Source organism: Aethalodelphis obliquidens, unplaced genomic scaffold (assembly GCF_003676395.1).
Source record: "Aethalodelphis obliquidens isolate GAN/ISIS:26980383/991018 unplaced genomic scaffold, ASM367639v1 scaffold2, whole genome shotgun sequence".
NCBI lineage: Eukaryota > Metazoa > Chordata > Mammalia > Artiodactyla > Delphinidae > Aethalodelphis > Aethalodelphis obliquidens.
The window spans coordinates 26,034,877-26,060,381 of NW_020837946.1; the positions used below are offsets into that span (position 1 = coordinate 26,034,877).

General features: G+C 36.5%; 1 protein-coding gene across 1 annotated transcript in view; it reads right to left on the reverse strand.

Moving 5' to 3' along the window:
* Nucleotides 1–25,505, reverse strand: part of CPS1 (carbamoyl-phosphate synthase 1) — a 142,165-nt gene that overhangs the window by 70,122 nt on the left and 46,538 nt on the right. The window contains exons 12-20 of the mRNA XM_027122405.1: nucleotides 24,172–24,270; nucleotides 22,409–22,504; nucleotides 19,287–19,476; nucleotides 18,126–18,283; nucleotides 16,346–16,474; nucleotides 6,093–6,237; nucleotides 4,176–4,386; nucleotides 2,609–2,807; nucleotides 389–565 (exon numbers count right to left, since the gene is read on the reverse strand). Coding sequence (XP_026978206.1) covers nucleotides 389–565; nucleotides 2,609–2,807; nucleotides 4,176–4,386; nucleotides 6,093–6,237; nucleotides 16,346–16,474; nucleotides 18,126–18,283; nucleotides 19,287–19,476; nucleotides 22,409–22,504; nucleotides 24,172–24,270 — 1,404 coding nt within the window. The remainder of the gene's footprint in view (nucleotides 1–388; nucleotides 566–2,608; nucleotides 2,808–4,175; nucleotides 4,387–6,092; nucleotides 6,238–16,345; nucleotides 16,475–18,125; nucleotides 18,284–19,286; nucleotides 19,477–22,408; nucleotides 22,505–24,171; nucleotides 24,271–25,505) is intronic.

The window sequence follows — 25,505 nt, forward strand, 5'->3', positions numbered from 1 at the left end:
ATATAATTTTACACATTTTCAATGAGCAAGTAATGAGAGTGATGGGAAATCATAAGTCAATATTATCAAACATTTAAGAGTATTGATAATATATGTACTAAAAGGGAAGAACATTTTATCTATGTGATCATCCTTTAAAACTGCAGTGTTCCCTTTAAGTCCAGGCTTAAGGTGAAAATAAAAAAGGGTAATTTTTCATTAGCTATAGAATAATCTGATGAAGTCCATAGAAACCTCCAGTTTGATACTATTAAAGAGAATTAAAGATTTTCCAAAAATTCCTGAATTCAAGACCACTTTGTGATTCAGTTTTACATTCAAGTCCAAGCTGATTGTATTCTGGGAAAGAAAAAAAAAGGGTAGCTCTCCGCCCCTTGTCACATATTACCTTGGCGATGGCATAGATGCGGGTGCTGGATGGTTCAGCCAGCTCTCTTCTGAGATCAATGTTGGATGGCCACTCTTTGTTCATTGGGAGACGGGAAGTAAAACCAGCTATAGAAGGGTGGCACATCCGTAAAGCCTTCTGGAAACTCTCCTCAAAGGTGCGACCAATAGCCATGACCTGTAATACACATTTAAGACTCATATTTTTAAAAAGAGCTTGCATATTTTTAATTTGTAACAAAGCTAGAAGTTGACTGTTTTTCAGAAAAGACTTAGGAGCAAGACATATATCAAAAGAATGCTACTCAAATTTAAGTTATTTTTCTTTCTTGCCTTTTTACTGTGGTTTTGATGTAATGAGTCTTTAACATCATTAGGTCACTCTTTTACCACTTAGGGAATTTAGCTTGATTTGCTGAGACTGATGAGGAAATCACCTGTACTTGCTCTGGACCATAGCATTAAAAGAAAGAATCTGTGGCCAGAGAACATAGACCCTTCCTCAATAAGATCTTGCTTTCATGCAGATGTCCTTTAGAATAAAAAAGCAAATGAAGAGAAACCAGACATATATTAACACAAAAACAGAACTATTTCTAAATGGGTATCAGTCAGTATCCCAGACAGGTTGGCTTTCTTTATAGCTAAGCATTAATATTAATAGGACCTTGAGAATCATAACAAATACTGACAGATTCAGATTTTGAATATAGGAGACTAAATTCCCCATGACAAATTCAACATGTCGTCCCACAATCTTTGCAGCTGATTGTATGCTAATCAATTAGGAAAACCATGTGGTGATTTAGTTTGGACAAGTTACAAGTGAGAACTAAAATTAACCTTGAAGCCTACCCAGTTATTTTCAGTGAATAAATACTGTCTTTGATTCTTTCCATGGAATAATAGATTGCCATGCATTTTTGGTCTACAATTTAAAATAATAACAGTCATAACACTGCCTTCAGTAAACTTCTGTGATGCCTCAAACAGACCTGAATTCTCATTAATGTCAGTTTAGTAAATCTTCATGTCAATTGCGTGACAAGCTACATATACAAAGATCACTAAAGCCAAACAGATAACCTTTTCACACTGCTCCAAATTTAATTAGAAATAAGGGAAGAGTCTCAAGAGCAGGGATAAACAAAATATTAGTCCAATTCAGATACGTAATTTATGAGGCATAGTGGTATTTGAAGAGTTAGACAATATATTCATAGATTTTCTAGCCTAAGCATAGGAGAGGGTACCAGATATAAGATAGTTTACGGCACTATCAAATTAAGAAAATATTTTTGGAATATTTAAGAAAATTTTAAAGTATTATATATTTAAGAGTTGGCCCTAAAGTAACTAATTCTGTAAGTAATTCACCATGAATTTTCATTAAAGTACACTGTACATAATAGTATATGGAGTACATTCAATAAAAGAGAAGTAAACATAATAATAAAGGAATACATAACAGTGTTTGCTCAAAATTTGTCCTTTTTAATACTTTATATTATTAAACTTCATATTCATTAAGTGAAGATTTCACCATTTTTCAGTGGAATATCTATTGTGGCTTTCCCTGACCCTATTCTACTACATTCTCACAGCACCTGCATATAAATACTGCATTCCAACTTTTACCACAGTTTAATTCATATTATATTTAGTTCTGTGAATATATTCTGAACTCACCAGCTGGAGATAATGTCACAATTATCTACATCTTATTCACTGATTTATCATCCCAGGGTCTTGCATGTAGTAAGAACTCAGGAAATGTCTGTTAACTTGAGTTGAACTAAATGTAAAGTGTTAAATATTCACTGAAGACAAAAACCTTTCAGATAATAAACCCTAAATTAACACATTACAAAATTGTCTCATATTCCTTGGCCTACAAATTTTCCCATGCACATTGTGAAAGGGGAATCTTTCCATGAAATGTAAACTGAATAACAGTTGTTTATTTGGCAGAAACACCACCAACAAAACTTTTCCTGGCATTTGAGTTATAATTCTATTGTGCACCTTGAAGCATGATAAAAAAAAATAAGATTTAAAACAGCTATGCCTTATGTGGAAACACTAGGGAGGAAATGAAATTCATATGTATCCTCCAATCAGTAACCCAGTATCCAAGGAAACTGAAGACTTTCAACGACATTAGGGTTGGACAAAATAACTGAGAACAAGGATGAAAGAGAGGAATTAACCAAGGACTCACCTCTCCTACACTTTTCATAGAGCTACCAATTCGGCTAGAAGTGCCGTGAAAACGATCAAGATCCCAGCGAGGAATCTTGGTAACCATGTAATCCAGGCTCGGTTCAAAGCAGGCTGATGTTTTCCCTGATACAACGTTCTTGATTTCTGGAAGTGGAATTCCTAGGGCAATCTTTGCAGCAATGAATGCCAATGGGTAGCTATAAAGGAGGAGACATTTTTTTTTCTTTCAGCAATAAGTATTAAAAACAGCTCAAAATATAAATTGGTTTTTCTTAGAAATTCTGGTATTATTTCACATCAAGGTATAAAACACACCTGATTCTCAGTTCTGTATGAAAATTTAATAGCTCCTTATAAAATAAAGTGAGTCATGATAAAGTACAGAAGAACAGATCACAAAAGAGTTCACTGTCTATGCCTGACATGCAGTGCTACAACTCCCAACCTTCACCTCTTCAAGCCAAAATCAATAGCTTCCTTGAGAAATAAAGTACTCACTTGTGTATAATTTCCACTAAGATAAGAATCTGCAAAATATTCTTTTATAAAAATATATACATGTCTGCACCTAGGAAGACGGTGCAGTTAGCTGGTACTATGGGGTATGTAAAGGTCATAAAATGCAGTCCTTGAAAGTTTGGGTCCTTGCTCTGTTTCCAAATTATCTTTGAACTTTGGGCTCCTTACACAACTAACACTCTGGAAACTTGACCATACTCTTCTGGAATGTCAGTTTGGGTAATTGTATTTGAAAAATTAATTCACAGAACTACAGAATTACATATGAGTCCATTAGTACAACTTCCCCACCTAAGAGGTGAAGAAACTGACAGAGACAGTAGTGATTTATCCGAAGTCCCACAATTAGTAGAAGGACCAGAAGGAGAACTCAGGTCTCTTGACTCTTGTTTAGCTCATCACTCCTTCCACACTCCATGTAGCACTGTCTAGCTACATAAAAATAGCTTGAGAGGTAAATATTTTTTAAATATGATGTAATTTAAATACCAGATGTTAAAGATATTAATAGTAACAAAAGATATTAATTAGTGTTCCTTCCAGTCATGCTTGCTAGCAATTGTTAAGTAGATACAAATTTATTTATTTAGTTGCAAGATTTACCTATAGAAAAAAGCTACTGTTGTTTGCTCTTGTGAAGTTTTGCTAAAATAAAATAATGTGATTGCATGCTTGAGTCAAGTGAACTCTATTATTTGTCCAAAATTTGTTATATACCTAAAAAAGTCAGTGAAGGACTAAAATTAAGGATTAATTTGTACTTTTTAACAACATCTGCAAAGTGCAATTAAGAAGCAGATTTTTCACAGCCTGCTTTGACCACCCAGATCTTGATTAGTTTATGATTAGCCAGCAAACAAAGCCAGCTAGCAATACCATTTGCCTCAATCTGGCGGCAAACTCATTAATAACCATGTCCATAGGACATGACTGGGAGTCAGCATACAGAAATGGGGACTATAGTTTGCAAATGCAGCACATTCTTCCACTAGCTTTCAATTTTCCAGTTCAATCTGCAAACCCATGGTCAATCGTTCTGGCCTTACCCAGTAGCTTTTGAGGCCAGGGCAGAGCTTCGGGACAGTCTGGCATTCACTTCAATGATGCAGTATTCCATTGAGGTAGGATGAAGGGCAAACTGAATGTTGCATTCACCCACAATGCCCAAGTGGCGAACGACATTGATTGAAACACGTCTCAACAACTGAAACTCCGCATTGGAGAGCGTCTGGGCAGGGGCCACAACAACTGAATCACCTGTACATCCAAGCAACACTTGTTATTTGGTAGCATATCTAAATAACCAACTTTAGTAACTTAACAATCTATTTGCATGACACAAGAAACACAACAGGCTGAGGGTTTGCTGGGAAAAGAATTATCTTAGGGAAACACATACAAGGCACATTCCCTCTGATTGTTTCACCTGTATTACTCTGACATATTTACAGAAATCACTCTAAGCTTTCCCAAGATCATGAAGCTATCAAGGCTTAGTCATCTACTTACTGGATTGACATTAACTTCTTCAATTTCCCTTCTATGTCTCATGAATTAGCTTTCAAGTTCTTCCTTCCATAAAATATCAGCTCGTCTTCAGCCATCAATTTTCTAAATCTCATCCCTTCCCATTTTCTCACTTCTCTCCAATTATAGCCCCCTGTATCTTCAATCTCTTAGTCCTTAGTCACCATCCCTTCTGCCTACAAACAAGCTCAGATCACTACAGGCTCAAGGAGCCCCTCTCTGAACTGCCAGATGGTTATAAGAACCATCTCTCTCATTCCTTACATGACTAAACCTTTTGAAAATTTACCAGTTCTTTTTTTTGTTTGTTTGTTTTTTGCGGTACGTGGGCCTCTCACCGCTGTGGCCTCTCCCGCTGCGGAGCACAGGCTCCGGACGCGCAGGCTCAGCGGCCATGGCTCACGGGTCCAGCCGCTCTGCGGCATGTGAGATCCTCCCGGACCGCGTCGCAAACCCGCGTCCCCTGCATCGGCAGGCGGACTCTCAACCACTGCGCCACCAGGGAAGCCCTACCAGGTCTTCTTATCACTCATAGTCATATAATTCCTTTCCATACGGCTCACATAACCAACTTTGCATTGAAACTGTCCTCTTGAACATCCAAAAGCAACATTAAATCTTCATTCTTGACCTTTCATAGTATTTGCTACAGTCAAAACCAAAGCTCTTTTATAAAATATTTTTGTGCATTGGCTTATAAGGTAACTATCATTCCCTTCTTTTTCTTCAACACCAATCTGTCCTTTTTCTTCTGCCCTATAAATCTGAATGTTCCCCAGGGTATGGTCCTTGACCCTATTCTCTTTCCTTCTACACCTATGCCCTTGAATACTCAGTCTATGCTTCCAGCTTCCGCTATTTTCTTTATTCAAAGACTTCCAATGACCTTGCATCAACTTCTTTATTTCTATCCTCTTTACTGAGTTCCAGCTCTACATTCTCCTCTTCTTGAGATTTCCGCCCACTTTTAAACTTTAGCATTTCTAAATCCTAAGTCATCAGCTTTGCCCTCTAGTCTAACCAGTTTCCCTTCCTGAGAAACCTATTTATTTCACCTATTTCTATTTACTGTGGCTATTTTCTCATTCACTTGGTGACTAACACCCAGTCTGCTTCAAGCCTTCTTAACCTCATGCCTTACTTCTCAACACCAAGTCTTACAGATTTTACCTTCACAGCATTGCTTATATTCTACCCCTTCTTCAAATGAAATCAGGATAATAATATCTGCCCTACTTCAGAGGGTTTTTGTGAAGATCAAATTAAATATGAGAGTATTTTCAATGCTGTAAAATACTATATATGTGTACAATTTTATCACTAATGTGTATGCTAAGAATAGTAATTTAAAGAAAGGGACTTAATAAAGACTGCTATGAGCCACCAGAGATATGAGCTGAAGCCATTACCATAATGCTTGAAGATTTCTTGCCTACCTGTATGAACGCCCATGGCATCAACATTTTCCATGCTACAGACAGTGACACAGTTGTCATCAGCATCTCGGACCACTTCAAATTCTATTTCTTTCCAACCTGTCACTGACCTCTCCACCAGAATCTGGTTGGTCATAGCAAAGGCCTGGAAATTGGTGACAAAAGACATCGAAGAGTAAGGAAAGGCACTAGCATTAACGTGGCTATTTGGCAAAGCGCCCTGGCCTAAATCCTGGTCTGCACTGCCTAGTCTCCATCCTCCTCTATGCTGCAGAAGGCACAATGTGTCGGAAAATCAGCGAGGTACTAGGAATAGCATTCTGCAGTGAATATGCTTGATTTACATTATTGAGTCTTGCCATTCAAAGTGCTGATATGACATTAAAGCAAACTAATTTAGGAAAAAGAGAAAATAATTGAGCAATCAGGCAAAGGGAAATGAAATTATTTTTGCAGCTAGGCTTCTGTGAAAGCAGAGATGTGATAAGTGCAAATAAATATGGAAAAATAAGTCTAAAGATTCTGCCTTTCTCTAAAATAGCTGAGGGTGCTTTGTAAAGAACACACACAATAAAAGTCAGTTGATGTTGATGAGGAGAAGAAAGGAGATGATGATGGTTGTAAACAGTTAGCCAAGATGGCACATGAAACTTGGGAATTAAAAGAACCATACACGACTATTATTATGGGTAATCACTGCCTAAGTGCTTAAATACTGAATCGTATATCATGCCTGCCTGATTAAACAGATATGAATTAGTATAATTATCATTCCTTATTTACTCTGTACCCCCTGGTGGGTAGAATGCTGAACCCAAAATCTGAAAAAGATGGTCTCCGACCTTAGGACATTTAGTGGCTGAAAATCCAAGACAGAAATGTCCCTTTGTCTCATAATAAATTTGATTTTTTATGGCAATGAAAGTAAGAGAAAGCAACTGGGGAAAGTAATTTGAATTTTTTCAAATTATTAGCAGGTAGCATAATGAAATAATAACTCAATGTAAGTTATTCCGTGATGGGTCTCAACACTGTTTTTTTAACCTCAGCAAACACTACAGGCTCCAGCATGTGCACTTCAAAATGTAACACATTTGTCTCCACAGCTACCCATGGTGAGGTTTTCAAAGTGGTTAGGAAACTCTGTAGCCAGTGTGAACAATTTAATAATGATTTATTTGTCATTAGGATAGCCTGCTAATAGAAAAAAAAAATCTGGGAAACAAAGGAGATGAATCTGAGGAAGCCTTTTGCATTCTAATGGAGTAGACTGGACACAAGGACTATTGAGATCATCTTCACCTGTTGCCTCAGCTTCTTCTTTCTCTTTCAAGTCTCAGATTTTATACAAAGATTAATTTAGGGACCTAGATCAGGTTAATGCAGTTTCTAATAATGCTAAATATAATCCCAAGAGAGTAAGCGGTAGCTTGGGATATAACAAGTCATTATTCTCAAATGAAAAGCTAGGGTTTCAACAAAGAAAACCATTCAATAGCTTACTAACTATTTTAGAGGAATATAAATAATTTAAAAATATCCCATTCCAAAGTTGTCTTCATTGTAAATATTTTTATACGACTGAGTGTTTAGAATGCTTTTTATACTGTAAAAAAAAATACATTTTTAATTGAGAATAAGTATACATTGGTCACGACTGACAGTAATAATGAGGTTGTTAATATTAAAAACATTGTTGGGGGGAGACATACAAGATGGCGTAAGAGTAAGACGTGGAGATCACCTTCCTCCCTACAAATACATCAGAAATACATATACATGTGGAACAGCTCCTTCAGAACACCTACTGAATTATGGCAGAAGACCTCAGACCTCCCAAAAGGCAAGAAACTCCCCAAGTATCTGGGTAGGGCAAAAGAAAAAACAGAGACAAAAGAATAGGGACGGGACCTGCACCAGTGGGAGGGAGCTGTGAAGGAGGAAAGGTTTCCACACACTAGGAAACCCCTTCACTGGAAGAGACAGGGGCTGGCGAGGGGGAAGCTTGGGAGCGACGGAGGAGAACGCAGGAACAGGGGTGCAGAGGGCAAAGCGGAGAGATTCCCGCACAGAGGATCGGTGCTGACCAGCACTCACCAGCCCGAGAGGCTTGTCTGCTCACCCGCCGGGGCGGGCAGGGCTGGGAGCTGAGGCTGGAGCTTCGGAGGTCAGACCCCAGGGAGAGGGCTGTGTTCACGCAGCCTGAAGGGGGCTAGTGTGCCACAGCTAGCCGGGAGGGAGTCCGAGAAAAAGTCTGGACCTGCCTAAGAGGCAAGAGACCATTGTTTTGGGGTGCGTGAGGAGAGGGGATTCAGAGCACCACCTAAACGAGCTCCAGAGACGGGCGCGAGCCGCGGCTATCAGCACAGACACCAGAGACGGGCATGAGACACTAAGGCTGCTTCTGCAGCCACCAAGAAGCCTGTGTGGCACAGGTCACTCTCCACACCTCCCCACCCGGGAGCCTGTGCAGCCCGCCACTGCCAGGGTCCCGGGATCCAGGGACAACTTCCCCGGGAGAACACACGGTGTGCCTCAGGCTGATGCAACGTCACACCAGCCTCTGCCTGCACAGGCTCACCCTGCATTCCGTACCCCTCCCTCCCCCTGGCCTGAGTGAGCCAGAGCCCCCGAATCAGCTGCTCCTTTAACCCTGTACTGTCTGAGCGAAGTACGGACGCCCTCTGGCGACCTACATGCAGAGGCGGGGCCAAATCCAAAGCTGAGCCCCTGGAGCTGTGGGAACAAAGAGGAAGGGAAATCTCTCCCAGCAGCCTCAAAAGCAACGGATTAAATATCCACAATCAACTTGATGTACCCTGAATCTGTGGAATACATGAATAGACAACGAATCATCGCGAAACTGAGGCAGTGGACTTCGGGAGCAACGATATATATATATATTTTTTTCTTTGTCTCTTTTTGTGAGTGTGTATGTGTACGCTTCTTTGTGTGATTTTGTTCCTATAGCTTTGCTTTTACCATTTGCCCTAGGGTTCTGTCTGTCTGCTTTTGTTTTTTTTAGTATAAATTTAGTACTTGTTATTTTTGGTGGATTTGGTTTTTGGTTTGGTTGCTCTCCTCTTTCTTTCTTTTTTTCCTTTTTTATTACTTTTAAATATTATTATTTTTAAAAATTATTTTTTATTTTAATAACTTTGTTTTGTTGGTTTTTTTCTTTCTTTCTTTCATTTTCTCTCCCTTTTCTTCTGAGCTGTGTGGAGGACTGGGTCTTGGTGATCCAGCTGGGTGTCAGGACTGTGCTCTGAGGTGGGAGAGCCGAGTTCAGGACATTGGTCCACAAAAGATGTCCCAGCTCCACATAATATCAAACAGTGGCAGTTCACCAAAATATCTCCATCTCAATGCTAAGAACCAGCTCCACTCAACGACCAGCAAGCTACAGTGCTGCACACCCTATGCCAAACAACTAGCAAGACAGGAACGCAACCTAACCCATTAGAAGAGAGGCTGCCTAAAATCATAATAAGGTCAAAGACACCACAAAACACACAAAAGGATGCAGACCTGCCCACGAGAAACACAAGATCCCACCTTATTCACCAGATCACAGGCACTAGTCCCATACACCAGGAAGCCTACACAACCCACTGAACCAACCTTAGCATCTGGGGGCAAGCACCAAAAACAACAGGAACTACGAACCGGCAGCCTGCGAAAAGGAGACCCCAAAAACAGTAAGTTATAAAAAATGAGAAGACAGAGAAACACACAGCGTATGAAGGAGCAAGATAAAAACCCACCAGACCTAACAAATGAAGAGGAAAGAGGCAGTCTACCTGAAAAAGAATTCAGAGTAATGATAGTAAAGATGATCCAAAATCTTGGAAATAGAATGGAGAAAATATAAGAAACATTTAACAAGGACCTAGAAGAACTAAAGAGCAAACAAACAACGATGAACAACACAATAAATGAAATTAAAAATTCTCCAGAAGGAATCAATAGCAGAATAACTGAGGCAGAAGAATGGATAAGTGACCTGGAAGATAAAATAATGGAAATAACTACTGCAGAGCAGAATAAAGAAAAAAGAATGAAAAGAATTGAGGACAGTCTCAGAGACCACTGGGACAACATTAAATGCACAAACATTTGAATTATAGGGGTTCCAGAAGAAGAATAGAAAAAGGAACGGACTGAGAAAATATTTGAAGAGATCATAGCTAAAAACTTCCCTAATATGGAAGAGGAAATAGTTAATCAAGTCCAGGAACTGCAGAGAGTCCCATACAGGAAAAATCCAAGGAGAAACACACCAAGACATATATTAATCAAACTATCAAAAATTAAATACAAAGAAAAAATATTAAAAGCAGCAGGGAAAAGCAACGAATAACATACAAGGGAATCCCCATAAGGTTAACAGCTGATCTTTCAGCAGAAACTCTGCAAGACAGAAATGACTGGCAGGACATATTTAAAGTGATGAAAGGGAAAAACCAACAACCAAGATTACTCTACCTAGCAAGGAACTCATTGAGATTCGACAGAGAAATAAAAACCTATACAGACAAGCACAAGCTAAGTGAATTCAGCACCAGCAAACCAGCTTTACAACAAATGCTAAAGGAACTTCTCTAGGCAGGAAACACAAGAGAAGAAAAAGACCTACAATAACGAACCCCAAAAAATTAAGAAAATGGTAATAGGAACATACATATCGATAACTACCTTAAAAGTAAATGGATTAAATGCTCCAATCAAAAGACATAGACTGGCTGAATGGATGCAAAAACAAGACCCATATATATGCTGTCTACAAGAGGCCTACTTCAGACCTAGGGACACAAAGAAACTGAGAGTGAGGGGATGGAAGGAGATACTCCAAGCAAGTGGAAATCAAAAGAAAGCTGGGGTAGCAATTTTCAGATCAGGCAAAATAGACATTAAAATAAAGACTATTAGAAGAGACAACGAGGACACTACATAATGCTCAAGGGATCAATCCAAGAAGATATAACTATTTTAAATATTTATGCACCAAATGGAGGAGCACCTCAATACATAAGGAAAATGCTAACAGCCAAAAAAGGGGAAATCGACGGTAACACAATCATAGTAGGGGACTTTAACACCCCACTTTCACCAATGGACAGGTCATCCAAAATGAAAATAAATAAGGAAACACAAGCTTTAAATGATACATTAAACAAGAAAGACTTAATTGATATTTATAGGACATTCCATCCAAAAATAACAGAATACACTTTCTTCTCAAGTGCTCATGGAACATTCTCCAGGATAGATCATATCTTGGGTCACAAATCAAGCATTGGTAAATTTACGAAAATTGAAATTGTATCAAGTATCTTTTCCGACCACAATGCTATGAGACTACATATCAATTACAGGAAAAAATCTGTAAAAAATAGAAATACATGGTGGCTAAAAAGTACACTACTTAGTAACCAAGAGATCACTGAAGAAATCAAAGAGAAAATCAAAAAATACCTAGGGCTTCCCTGGTGGTGCAGTGGTTGAGAGTCCACCTGCCGAAGCAGGGGACATGGGTTCGTGCCCCGGTCCGGGAAGATCCCACATGACGTGGAGCGGCTGGGCCCGTGAGCCATGGCTGTTGAGCCTGCGTGTCTGGAGCCTGTGCTCCGCAACGGGAGAGGCCACAACAGTGGAGGCCCACATACCGCAAAAAAAAAAACCAAACAACCTAGAAACAAATGACAATAAAAACACAATGACCCAAAACCTATGGGATGCAGCAAAAGCACTTCTAAGAGGGAAGTATATAGCAATACAATCTTACCTCAAGAAACAAGAAACACCTCAAATAAACAAACTAACCTTACACCTAAAGCGGTTAGAGAAAGAAGAACAACAAACCCCAAAGTTAGCAGAACGAAAGAAATCATAAAGATCAGATCAGAAATAAATGAAAAATAAATGAAGCAAACAACAGCAAAGATCAATAAAACTAACAGCTGGTTCTTTGAGAAGATAAACAAAATTGATAAATCATTAGCCAGACTCATCAAGAAAAAAAAGGGAGACGACTCAAATCAATAGAATTAGAAATGAAAAAGGAGAAGTAACAACTGACCCTGCAGAAATAAAAAGGATCATGAGAGATTACTACAAGCAACTCTATGCGAATAAAATGGACAACCTGGAAGAAATGGACAAATTCTTAGAACTGCACAACTTTCTGAGACTGAACCAGGAAGAAATAGAAAATATAAACAGACCAATCACAAGCACTGAAATTGAGACTGTGATTAAAAATCTTCCAAGAAACAAAAGCTCAGGACCAGACGGCTTCACAGGCAAATCCTATCAAATATTTAGAGAAGAGTAACAACTATCCTTCCCAAACTCTTCCATAATATAGCAGAAGGAGGAACTCTCCCCAAATCATTCCATGAGGCCACCATCACCCTGATACCAAAACCAAACAAGGATGTCTCAAAGAAAGAAAACTACAGGCCAACATCACTGATGAACATAGATGCAAAAATCCTCAACAAAATACTAGCAAACAGGATCCAACAACACATTAAAAGGATCATACACCATGATCAAATTGGGTTTATCCAGGAATGCAAGGATTCTTCAATATATGCAAATCAATCAATGTGATACATCGTATTAAGAAACTGAAGTATAAAAACCATACGATCATCTCAATAGATGCAGAAAAAGCTTTCGACAAAATTCAAGATCCATACGATAAAAACACTCCAGAAAGCAGGCATATAGAGGGAATTTATCTCAACATAATAAAGGCCATATATGACAAACCCAGAGCCAACATCGTTCTCAATGCTGAAAAACTGAAACCATTTCCACTACGGTCAGGAACAAGACAAGGTTGCCCACACTCACCACTATTATTCAACATAGTTTTGGAAGTTTTAGCCACAGCAATCAGAGAAGAAAAAGAAATGAAAGGAATCCAAATCGGAAAAGAAGAAGTAAAGCTGTCACTGTTTGAAGATGACATGACACTATACATAGAGAATCCTAAAGACTATCAGAAAACTACTAGAGCTAATCAATGAATTTGGTAAAGTTGCAGGATACAAAATTAATGCACGGAAACCTCTTGCATTCCTATACACTAATGATGAATAATCTGAAAAGGAAATTAAGGAAACACTCCCATTTACCATAGCAACAAGAAGAATAAAATACCTAGGAATAAATCTACCTAAGGAGACAAAAGACCTGTATGCAGAAAACTATAAGACACTGATGAAAGAAATTAAAGATGATACAAACAGATGGAGAGATATACCCTGTTCTTGGATTGGAAGAATCAACATTGTGAAAATGATTCTACTACACAAAGCAATCTACAGGTTCAATGCAATTCCTATCAAATTATCAATGGCATTTTTCACAGAATTAGAACAAAAAATTTCACAATTTGTATGCAAACACAAAGGACCCCGAATAGCCAAAGCAATTTTGAGAAAGAAAAATGGACCTGGAGGAATCAGGCTGCCTGACTTCACACTACACTACAAAGCTACAGTAATCAAGACAGTATGGTACTGGCACAAAAACAGAAAGAGATGAATGGAACAGGATAGAAAGCCCAGAGATAAACCCATGCAAATATGGTCCCCTTATTTTTGATAAAGGAGGCAAGAATATAGAATGGAGAAAAGACAGCCTTTTCAATAAGTGGTGCTGGGAAAACTGGGCAGCTACATGTAAAAGAATGAAATTAGAACACTCCCTAACACCATACACAAAAATAAACTCAAAATGGATTAAAGACCTAAATGTAAAGCCAGACACTATAAACTCTTAGAGGAAAACATAGGCAGAACACTCTATGACATAACTCACAGCAAGATCCTTTTTGACCCACCTCCTACAGAAATGGAAATAAAAACAAAAATAAACAAGTGGGACCTAACGAAACTTAAAAGATTTTGCACAGCGATGGAAACCAAAAACCAGACAAAAAGACAACCCTCAGAATGGGAGAAAATATTTGCAAATGAAGCAACTGACAAAGGATTACTCTCCAAAAGTTACAAGCAGCTCATGCAGCTCAATAACAACAACAACAAAAAAACTCAATCCAATAATTGGCAGAAGACCTAAATAGACATTTCTCCGAAGAATATATACAGATTGCCAACATGCACATGAATAAATGCTCAACATCACTAATCATTAGAGAAATGCAAATCAAAACTACAATGAGATATCACCTCACACCAGTCAGAATCGCCATCATCAAAAAATCTACAAACAGTAAATGCTGGAGAGGGTGTGGAGAAAAGGGAACACTCTTGCACTGCAGGTGGGAATGTAAACTGATGCAGCCACTATGGAGAACAGTATGGAGGTTCCTTAAAAAACTAAAAATAGAACTACCATATGACCCAGCAATCCCACTACGGGGCATATACCGTGTGAAAACCATAATTCAAAAAGAGTCATGTACCACAATGTTCATTGCAGCTCTATTTACAATAACTAGGACGTGGAAGTGTCCATCGATAGATGAATGAATATAGAAGAAGTGGCACATATATACAATGAAATATTACTCAGCCATAAAAAGAAACGAAATTGAGTTACTTGTAGTGAGGTGGATGGACATAGAATCTGTCATACAGAGTGAAGTAAGTCAGAAAGAGATAAAAAAATACCATATGGTAACACATATATATGGAATCTAAAAAAAAAATAGTTTCTGAAAAACCTAAGGGCAGGACAGTAATAAAGATGCAGACATAGAGAATGGCTTTGAGGACACAGGGAGGGGTAAGGGTAAGCTGGGATGAAGTGAGAGAGTGGCATGGACATACATACACTACCAAATGTAAAATAGATAGCTATTGGGAAGCAGCCACATAGCACAGGGAGATCAGCTCGGTGCTTTGTGACCACCTAGAGGGGTGGGATAGGGAGGGTGGGAGGGAGACGCAAGAGAGAGGAGATATGGGGATATATGTATATGTATAGCTGATTCAGTTTGTTATAAAGCAGAAACTAACACACCATTGTAAAGCAATTATGCTCCAATAAAGATGTTTAAAAAATTTAAAAAATTTTTTACATAAAAAGATTGGGAACATCTAATATGCTAGAGGAAAAAAATGTATACCTCCACAAACATGTCTTTTCTTTAAATACATGATTCAGAAGTCCAGATGGAAATAGGGAACATTTATATTAGATATGTTTCCCTTTTGGAGTTTTTTTTTTGGCAACTTTAGAAAAACTCAATCCAATTTGTAGACATGTACGTTTGTCATTGCAGTTATTAAAATACATTTAATTTTATCTGTTTGTTCTCAAAATCTTGCGTCAACAATTCAAGGGCTCATTCTTTTTCACTCTAAAACGTAAATAATGATAAGGGTATAAACTCTGCTTGATATTTACTCAGCACCCCTAAAAATAGCCATCACAATAATTCTGTCAGCTTCACATCCATAACTGCTACATGGAAAGTTACATAAGCCTCTTTGCCCACACACATATTCATTCATTCAACCAGCACTTACTGAGCCCCAGTATTGCAAGGCACTGCTGTATTCTGTGGAAATAGAGTGTGGGCAAAAGTCGCTGATTTCATGAAGCATGATTTCTGTGTTAATTTCTAATTTATTTTTTGGAGCATATCTTAATTTTCAATATCTTCCCTTTAATACTTAAGAGAAGGAGTATTCAGAAATAAAGTGATTTTTATGTAAATGGTAAGCACTCAGATTTCACTTTTGCTTATATATGTGTGTGGCAGTTGGCAGAGTAATCACTCATTCGTAGTACTAAGAGGTTTATATTGTATATATGTTAAACACCTGAATTTGAGGTAAAGCTAAACTACTCAATGTGTTTTATTTCCCTTACCAGATGTCATCCATGTCTTATTGTTTCAAAAGATAATGGCAAAATGGGACATTATATTGTTTTTTTTTTAAACCACTAAAATATATTTTAGCATGATGGGTGTTTTGGAGCAGATTTTGTAGCAGAGGGAGATGGAACTGGATTGACTGTCTATCAATGAAATCAATAGACAGTACAGTAAAGATGGACTTTGGGTTAATGCTATGTTCCAGTGTAAGTAATTGCACTGTATTTCCCTTTCAAAAGTGTCACCTCTTGGACAACAATTTAGAGATGTGGCAGTGATTTATAAACAGAGAAAAGGTTATTTCTTATCTACATAACTTTCTCTAATTGAAAGACGACTATATCAGGGAGTTTTCTTGGCTGGTCAGAATTTGGTCTGCGAAAATACATACCTTTGTGCTGAGGTCCAGTAAGGTCTCCTTATTAGGACAGATGCCTGAGCCTAACCCACCCAGGGCATAGGCAGAACGGATCATCACCGGGTAGCCAATGGTGTCTGCCGCCTTCAGTGCATCCTCAATCTGTCAACAAGAACAAGGACTCAAAGTTTTAAAAGCTGACAGTAGAAAAGACCAACCAAGGGAGTCTGGTAATTCAGGTAAATCAGTTTATTTGGAAAAAATGACTATGAAAATGTTCTATTATTCCCTCATCTCCTTCTGAAAAACAAGTGTTATTTTACAAATTTTAAGTTAAATTTTAGAATTTTTTAATATACAGTGAAGGTGCTTTTTTTTTAACACCTTTGGGGTAAATTTTATTTTGCAGTATAAAAAATAAAACAATGGCCAGAGGTGAGATAGTTGCCATTAATTTGAGAATGGGAGCTATACTGAATTTTTAAGTTCAGTTTAAAAGTCTTCGTCTCTTAACAAAGCAAGGTTTTCTACTACAGAATCTAACTTGATATTACTGCAATAAGCCATTTGGAATATTATATAGAAAGAGATTTTTCATTTTTCCAGTTCAGTCAGAGAGTAGTCTCAGAAGCTTGGGATTTTTTTTTTTTTTTAACTTAAAGAATACAGCATATGTTGGCTATATTTTTCTGTCATGGAATATTATTACACTACCAATGGGAATGTAATTATACCTTTCCCATATGCCTGTTTCTCATCCTAAGGAAGCAAGGACATAATTAAATCTGGCAATGAAAGAATAAATATATGGCAGGAGCTTTCCACGTGTTCAGCAGAGCTATCCTGGGATTGTTCCTGATTGACAGCTTTGCAACATGCTATATACTTGATAGCATGCTTTTCTGAAAACATACATAGCCCATTTTTAGTTGTCCCAGCAGTACTTGCCTTATCCCAGAGGATTTGCCTATTTCTACACTGAGGAAGTTGCATCAGAAACTGTCTCCAGTACCCCCATTTCACTGACTGAAATCAGGAATAAAGTCAGGGACAAAAAGAGATGTACAGGAAGCTGATCTTTTCCTGGCACCTGGTAATAGCCCATCAATAGGCACAGGATACGATGGAAAATGATTAAGAGAAATGCAAAACAATCTGTCCTCTTTAACCATCTAAGCCACAGGTTTTTCAGTCATAAATATTACTGATTAGATCCAATGGCTTTTTTTTTTCTAGATAATTTTATTGTAAAATGTTTATTCCATTCTAACAAAAAAAAAATTTGTTCGTTTATTTTTTGGCCATGCTGCACGGCATGCAGGATCGTATTTCCCCACCCAGGGATCAAATCTGTGCCCCCTGCAGCGGAAACACAGAGACAACCACTGGACCACCAGGGAAGTCCCTAAAAAAATTTTTAAATTCAACCATTTCCCATTTGCAGGACATTCGCACTTACAAAATGTGTGACTGATCCCAGGAAGAAGGTAAAAATTACTTTGGCTTTGCAAGTTGATATGGTTCTTTGGTTTGATTCAGGAGATTTGATACTCAGGTCACATCAACCATTGATAAACCACATCACCTTTGAGATTATGCTTCCCTTTTCATAAAAATAAACTATTAATACCTGTCCCTAATGTTTTAGCATTGAATGCCACAATTAATACACAGTGTCTCTGAAGTAATAACACATTTCTGGAAGATACCATATACAAATATAATACTTTATTATTTTTAGGCATGACAAATCATTCTCTCTACAACGCAAGACACATAATGGTCCTGTTTCTCCAGAACAAAGATTTCTTACCGATTCCACTGCAAAGCTTGGAGCAATCTTTTCATTAATCTCATTTAGTTTGTCTGAGAACAGCTGTCTATCTTCTGTGGCCATAATGGATTCAACTGAGGTTCCCAGGACTTTCACGCCATATTCCTTGAGCACACCTCTCTTAAATAGTTCCACTCCTACAGAAAAACAAAATAAATCAATTTTTAACATATCAAACTCTTATGTTTTCTGTAATAGACATCTGAATACAACTTTTTTTTACAAAAATCTTAACTCCAAAAAGCCACCAGAGTCCACAACAGAATTGCACTTAGAGTAAAAAAATTTTTGAAAGAAAAATTCTGAAGTCATTTTAGCAAAACATTTTGCTGGTGCTACTATTATATATATTATCACCTTCTCCAAATGATTTTTATTATTCTCGTTAATAAAAATCATAGAATTACAGTGAGCCTTAAGATTTTAGTATATTTCATTTCCTTCTAAGGAAGGTCTATTCCTATAATGAGCTTCTCTTGTGTAAATAATCTCAGTGATGTGGATATCTATCTAGGTTAAAAATTAACAAAATCGTTTGTGTTCCCACGAACTTAACATCTAACTTTGGCTGTTTTTTATAGTTGACATACAAATTATATCACCAACTGCTTACCCAAACTAGCCAGTGAGATTCTCATTTATGATCTAATTCTGAAGGTTTGAAATATTTTAAATAGGACAGAGCATTGGACTCAGCAGATGCATGAAGGGATGGTAGAGAGACTGATCTATGTAAACATGAAAATATATGTGAAAGTCAAATGCCACAGGGCTGATACCTAAGAGCACAGAGCACTTAATCAATGTTAATTCCCCCTTTTCACTCATAATAGTTCTCAGAGTTTCACTGGTAACAGAGAAAAGCAGTATCCTGGGACGGAGGAGGGGGACTCAAAAAACCTACTCAGTCACCATGCAGCATTAAAGCAAAAGGTTTCTTTTTGTCCCCCAGCTGTTCTGTGGAATAAACTGGTAATGTTCATCATGTGACATTTTCAGGTTGCTGTTTACTAAGCTTCCTCACACAGCGGAAAACTTTTGTGAACACACAGAGCACAACTGCTAAATAAATTCAAACAAAAAAATATTATATATAAGTGTGTGAACCAAAACTCTGCAATTAAACTTAAAAGAACTCACCACAGTTCAGAGCTGTCTGGCCACCCATGCCTAGAATTAATCCATCTGGCCGTTCTGCCTTGATAACCTCTGTGACAAACTGAGGGGTGATGGGGAGGAAGTAGACAGTATCTGCTTGCTTCAAGCCCACTTCATTGGTTTGCACCGATGCAATGTTTGGGTTCATCAGGACAGTTTTGACATTTTCTTCCTGAAATAAAAAAAAAGATCTAGAATCTTAATATATGGTCTAAAGAGAAAAATCATATTCAAATGAAGGGTATTAACAGGTAACAAAAAGTTATTCTGTGGGCTCTAGAGATCAGTAATGGGACCAGTGTGAATGGAAGTTAAAGGATGACAAACATTTGGTAAAAGGAAGGAAGAAAACTGCTTGAAAATAAAACTATCCAAAAAGAGCTGGCTACCTCATGAGGATCACCCTGAATTCCTTGTCACTGTAGGTATCAAGGAAAGCTGGAGATGTTTTCTGTAGAATTTGACTGGAGGTCCACAAATACTACTCAATTTTATAGCTCAGTCGACCTTAAAAGAATAAAATATTCCAAATTTTTTTGAATGAGTAAAACATAAAATGGAAAAAAGGCAGCATCAAAGCTGCTTCCTTTTCTAACGTTTATTGAAGAACAGCATTGAGCATACGTTTTAAATGCAAGATAATGTGTTTCCCTTCTAGCTGGGAGCACTGAGAGCCTTCTGCTGGTTTCCATTTTCTTTAGATTTTCATGCCTGCTGTAGTGCTTTGACAAAGACCATTATACAACTGTTTATACATATTATATAAAAAGAAAATGACCGTATGGCAAAAAATAAAAAATAAAAATTTGTGTGTGTGTGAAGATATTCATAGCCCTATCTCATTCCTGACATCTGGAGAGACCCCTAAAATAATTCTTCATGTAGGCTACTAAGGATAATAGCTTTACAGACCAGGATGAGGGCGACATTTAGTAAAATAATTATTATGAAATCTGGCCAGATGGTTCTTATTTTTTTACCTATTAGCATGTCAATTTTGAAGTCTTCTAAAAACTCAACAAAATATTCATATGAAAGTATAGAAATCATCATTGAAAGCCCTACATATCCTTGGGGGTGTGGTGAATCCAAATGAAAAATTAAATATATTTCATACTACTTTAAATTCAAATAGTGCCTTAAAACTTGTAGTGTACTTTTTTGTTAATTTATTTGATTTTTATAGCAAGACTATAAAAGAAATTTTCACCTTACAGATGAAGAAACTGAGATTCAGTAAGGTTAAGTGACCTTCCAAAGATCATACAGCTGATAAATGACAAAATTAGGGCCCTAATCCAAGTCTTATGACTGAAGTTCTACACCCTTTCCTCAATATGAGCCCCCTCTAAGATTGTAAGGAACATTTTAAAGACTACTGTTAACAAAATATTGAATAGATACATATAGATAAGCAAATGCATTTAAAATATGGGTTAGAATTTAAATAATTGAGTCCAAATGGAGAGCACATCATAAACAGAAGTTATAGACTGTCTCACTACTAGAGAAAAGTACCAATGGATAGGTATATTTGTTAAATATTTTCCTGCATGTGCTATACAATGAATATAGCTATTTTTATAAATCAAATTACATAGGAAAAGGTCCCATAAATTCATGTGATGAGTGTCTATTCAAACCATTTTAATAAATGTTACATAATTTTTCTCTAATATAATTCCAGCTATAATTTATGCATAATCTAAGTTTCAAAAAATACTCAGTTCATAAATTCATCTTTATTAACCTCTTAATCACAATACTATATCTAATAATTCCTATTCTTCAGTTCAAATCAATAACTTCACCTTTTGGATGTAATGCATATAAAAAATACAACCTATGGAAATATTAATTCTTTATAAAACTACCAAATAGGATAAAAAATTGCATGCCACTTAAATGTGTTCTAAACCCTTAACACACTTAGACTGTGTTCTAACCAATCTGAACCATTGGATACCCACTAATTATCTAAAGATAAACTGAATCTTAATACAATGAAATAAAGCACACTTTGAAAATGTACACAAAAAACATGTGTACATGGGGTGAACATCCATGCGTGTATGGAGAAGAGTATTAAAAATAAAAACGAATGGGAAGAAGAGGAAGGTAATTGGGGGGTTGTGTCTGTTTTCAACAGACATCTGTCAGGTGAAAATCTCTGTATATAGAATACTGAATAAAGTAAAGAAAAAAAGGAAAATTTTGGCCAACTGTTTCTCTTGTTGGTTGTCCTAGTCTCCTGCTTCCTTCCCTATGTTGCTCTCTCCTAGCCAGGTCTCTTGGTAAGAGTGGCTTGACTCCACAAAGCCTGTGGCAAGGTCACAGAGAGCTCACATTGACTTTGGATGGCTTGATTAGCACCAAAATGGGGACTATCGTGGAAAATAAGGACACCAAAGAGAAGCCAAGTTAGCTCTTCAATAGAAATATCTTACACTTACAGTGTCAGTTTTCTAAAGGTTTATTTTACTATGATAAAGGTTGGGGAGATTTCGAGAGACTCTGAAGAAACAGGGAGGATATTCTTCCCAACTTAGGTATCAAACCCTCTATTCCACTTGAAAATCCAGCCATACCTTCCTGGTAAGTCATCCAGTCCAAGTCACAGATGGGGGAATTAGGTGACCTGCAATAACTTCTAAAGCTTGAACAAAAGGCATTGTTTCCTTTGTTCCTCCAGCTGGATCTTCCCCCTTTCAACCAAAGAGATGCCTGAAGCATCCTGTAGAACACTTGAAGTACTTTAGAGCACCAGGGATACCCAAATTCCCTCTTTCACACAAAAGACAAATATGTTTTAAAAGCTCACTGCCTCATTGAGTAACATCTATAAGTGTAGATTTATGTTTTCAATATAAATAGGTGATAACATAGACAATTCTGGAGATCAATCCAACCTTCTTAATTTGCAGGTGTGCACATTTAAGTTAAAAATCTTGTCTGTGATCAAACTTCCTTTCATATAAGATGTGGAAGGAAATTAATTATAGTGACTTTGAAAAGAGGTAGTGTCATAAATCTAAATTATAAAATACTAATTAGACTCATAAAGGGAGTGTATATTAATTCCAGCAAAGATCAGAGTCTCTCACCTTCATGGCTTTTACAGCTTGCGATCCCGAGTAATCAAATTCACCTGCCTGACCAATGGACAGACCTCCGGATCCTAGGATAAGGACTTTGGAAACCTGTAAGCAATAAGAAGATAGCATTGCTTTTATTATTAAGATGGGGAAATTAGTCATTGTTAAGTATGGGAAAGATAAACTATATTGTCTGTGTTTATGTGGTGATTTAAAGTACAATGTTTTGAAATATACATAATATATGAGTAAAAAGACCAACAATTTAAACATCTCTAATTTCAAAAAGGAATTTCCAAAGGTCATGGTTTTTTTCACTTAAGTAAAAACTTTTTGGAAGAGGTCTACATTTTAATTAAACATATATAAGTATCTAAAAATAACTACATAAATATATATGGAAATGTATATCTATATGTGTATATATAATAAATATAATTTATATATATAATTTTTAGATAAAAATCTCCTTAAAATTTAATTGACTAAATGTGTTACTATTCCATGGGTTTCTACTGGACAAAGAATAGGCATAAATACAAACAAGCCCTTCCTAACAAACGAAGAGAAAACACAGGAGGCAAGGGGACACAGGGACACCTTCATATTTACATTTTGCCTTTACTTTGCAGTTCAGTCCAGAAATATTTACAGAAAATACAGTAATGAAAAGATCATGTTTTGGCAGCATACTGAAATTCATACAAATTGTATATATGATTTCAAGCAAATAATAATTCTGCTTATTTTTTAACCACAACTGCCAAGCCCTTCAGAGGAGAAAAATGTTCTAGGTCACTGCAAGAGACAAGGACTTGGGAAACTTGTTTTGTATTTATGGAGTGCCTGCTATGTGCAATGCAACGTAGAATCCCAAATTACACGTTTCCCTCACTATTTAAAAAAAGAAAAGCATCTGAAAAACACGAGTTGATATTTTGAGAAATACACTGTATGGTGGGGTGGCTTCTTTAGCTACCAAGAATCCACAGTTTGATTCCACATTGAGTGGCTGGATTACCTCCCAACTCTCCATCTCAGGAAAAAAGGCTGTCACAGAAATCTACAACAAACCATCTAACTCAATTTATCATTTCATGTAAACATATAAATCAATTCTTTTTGTTCATAAAAAGAGGATTATATATATATATGTATGTATATACTTAAAAATATACATACACCCTTCTAAATTTTATGTAATAATGGTGTGGGTGTGGGTGTGCCTTAACTATGAAGGAAATGTGTAGAAACCTTTCCATATTAAATACATATTCAAACAAATAAGGAGTCGAGTCTTACACTATATTAATCCTTATCTATCTGCTCTTTAGAGGTATTGGGTTGTCCAAAAGTTCGTTTGGGTTTTTCGTTGAAACAAAAATTTCTATCATCTATAATGATTCTGTAGCCTGAACTGTATCTCAAGCATACACAGGGCTGTGGTTTATCGAGTAATGGAAAATATATCAAATTTGAAACTAAATTAAACCTTATTCTCTGTTAAATTATTTTCATTACAAATGTTCTAGAAGAAGTGAACTTTAAAAGATATGATTTTTAAATCAAAACATGAAGATCCCAATGAACATCCAATGAATCATCTAGAACAGACCAAATAATTAGATGCTAAAATGATGGGTGATTGCAATATTACCAATCATTTTTCATAGACATCAAAAAGGTTTACATCATTCACTTAAAAAAGAAGTCATCACACAATAGAGAAAATCCAAAATACATAAACGAAAAGGAAGCCCACATATACTGACCTCAACTCGAGATGCTACTAGGGCCGGCTTCGGTAGAACTGATGTAATTGTGGTACCTTTCTCCTTCTTTATCAGTGAGAAAAAGGAATCAAACAGGTACTAGAAAAAAAATATAGCCAACTAGTTAGAAGCGTCAAAACTCACAGAATTCTCAGATAAAATACAGTATACCCAGTTCAAGTTGAACTTTAGATAAGTAACAAATAACTTTTTAGGATGAGTATTGCTATGCAGTATTTGTTTTTTGTTTTTTTTTTGTTTTTGTTTTGCCAAAGCTGGCAAAACTAAATATTTACTACTATAAGAATTAAATCAAATAAACACTTCTAACTGCTCATGTCAAATCCTATTAAAAGAAAGTTTTCAATATAGGTATACATATAACTGATTCACTTTGTTGTACAGCAGAAACTAACAGAACATTGTAAAGCAATTATAATCTAGTAAAGATGTAAAAAAAAAAGTTTTCAGCAGAGAATGAACATTTTAAATAATGCCTTCTGAGAATGTCATTTTCAGCCCCTTAATTATGAATCATTTTCTTCTTCTAAATAAAATTCTAACTATGCAAAAAAATGAAGCTATATTACTTATGCACCCTAAAGTTAGAAATAACTGGATATTTAAATTTTCTATCAGGTCAAAAATATCTCTAAAGATTGTATTATGTATTAAAATATCTCTAAGGTTATTCTTAAACTTTATCAATGATTTACTTCCACTGTTGCACTAGAGGTGACAAATTTCAACAAAGATATTTATTTTGCAACTATTTGGCAGGACAAGAGAAAAAAAGAACTAAGTGATACTGGATATCACATATCTTAATTTCAGTGTTCCTAATCTGAAGTCCTACTATAGGCAAATAATTTAAATTTTAAGTTAAAAAACTATTAACATGCATTAGGCAATAGATATATGAAACTAAATTTTATTTTTGAGTGTCATCATGGGTAGGTAATGTTGTAGTGACTTTGGCTATTAAGAACCATTCTTTCCTAATAATATTAAAACAAGAACAAAATACAAATATCTGAAAAGGCAACTCAGGGATGAGGAAGTAGAGTCTACAATGGGAAAATTTTTATTCTCCTCTTTGTTTTACCCAGGTGTCTTTTCTGAGACCATCTGCTGACAAGGAAGAATTGTCAGCATTACTACTGGAAGCCCTAGGGTATAGGAGAGGAAGAGTCACTTCAGACTTCCCAGACTTTTCTGAGTATCACCACAAGCTCTTGTTTGGAAAGATGTTCTTAAACATTTCACCAGAAGCTTACAAAAAAAGTAAAAATATTTAAATTAAAAACAAAACTCCTCTAAGCATTCCTTATGGT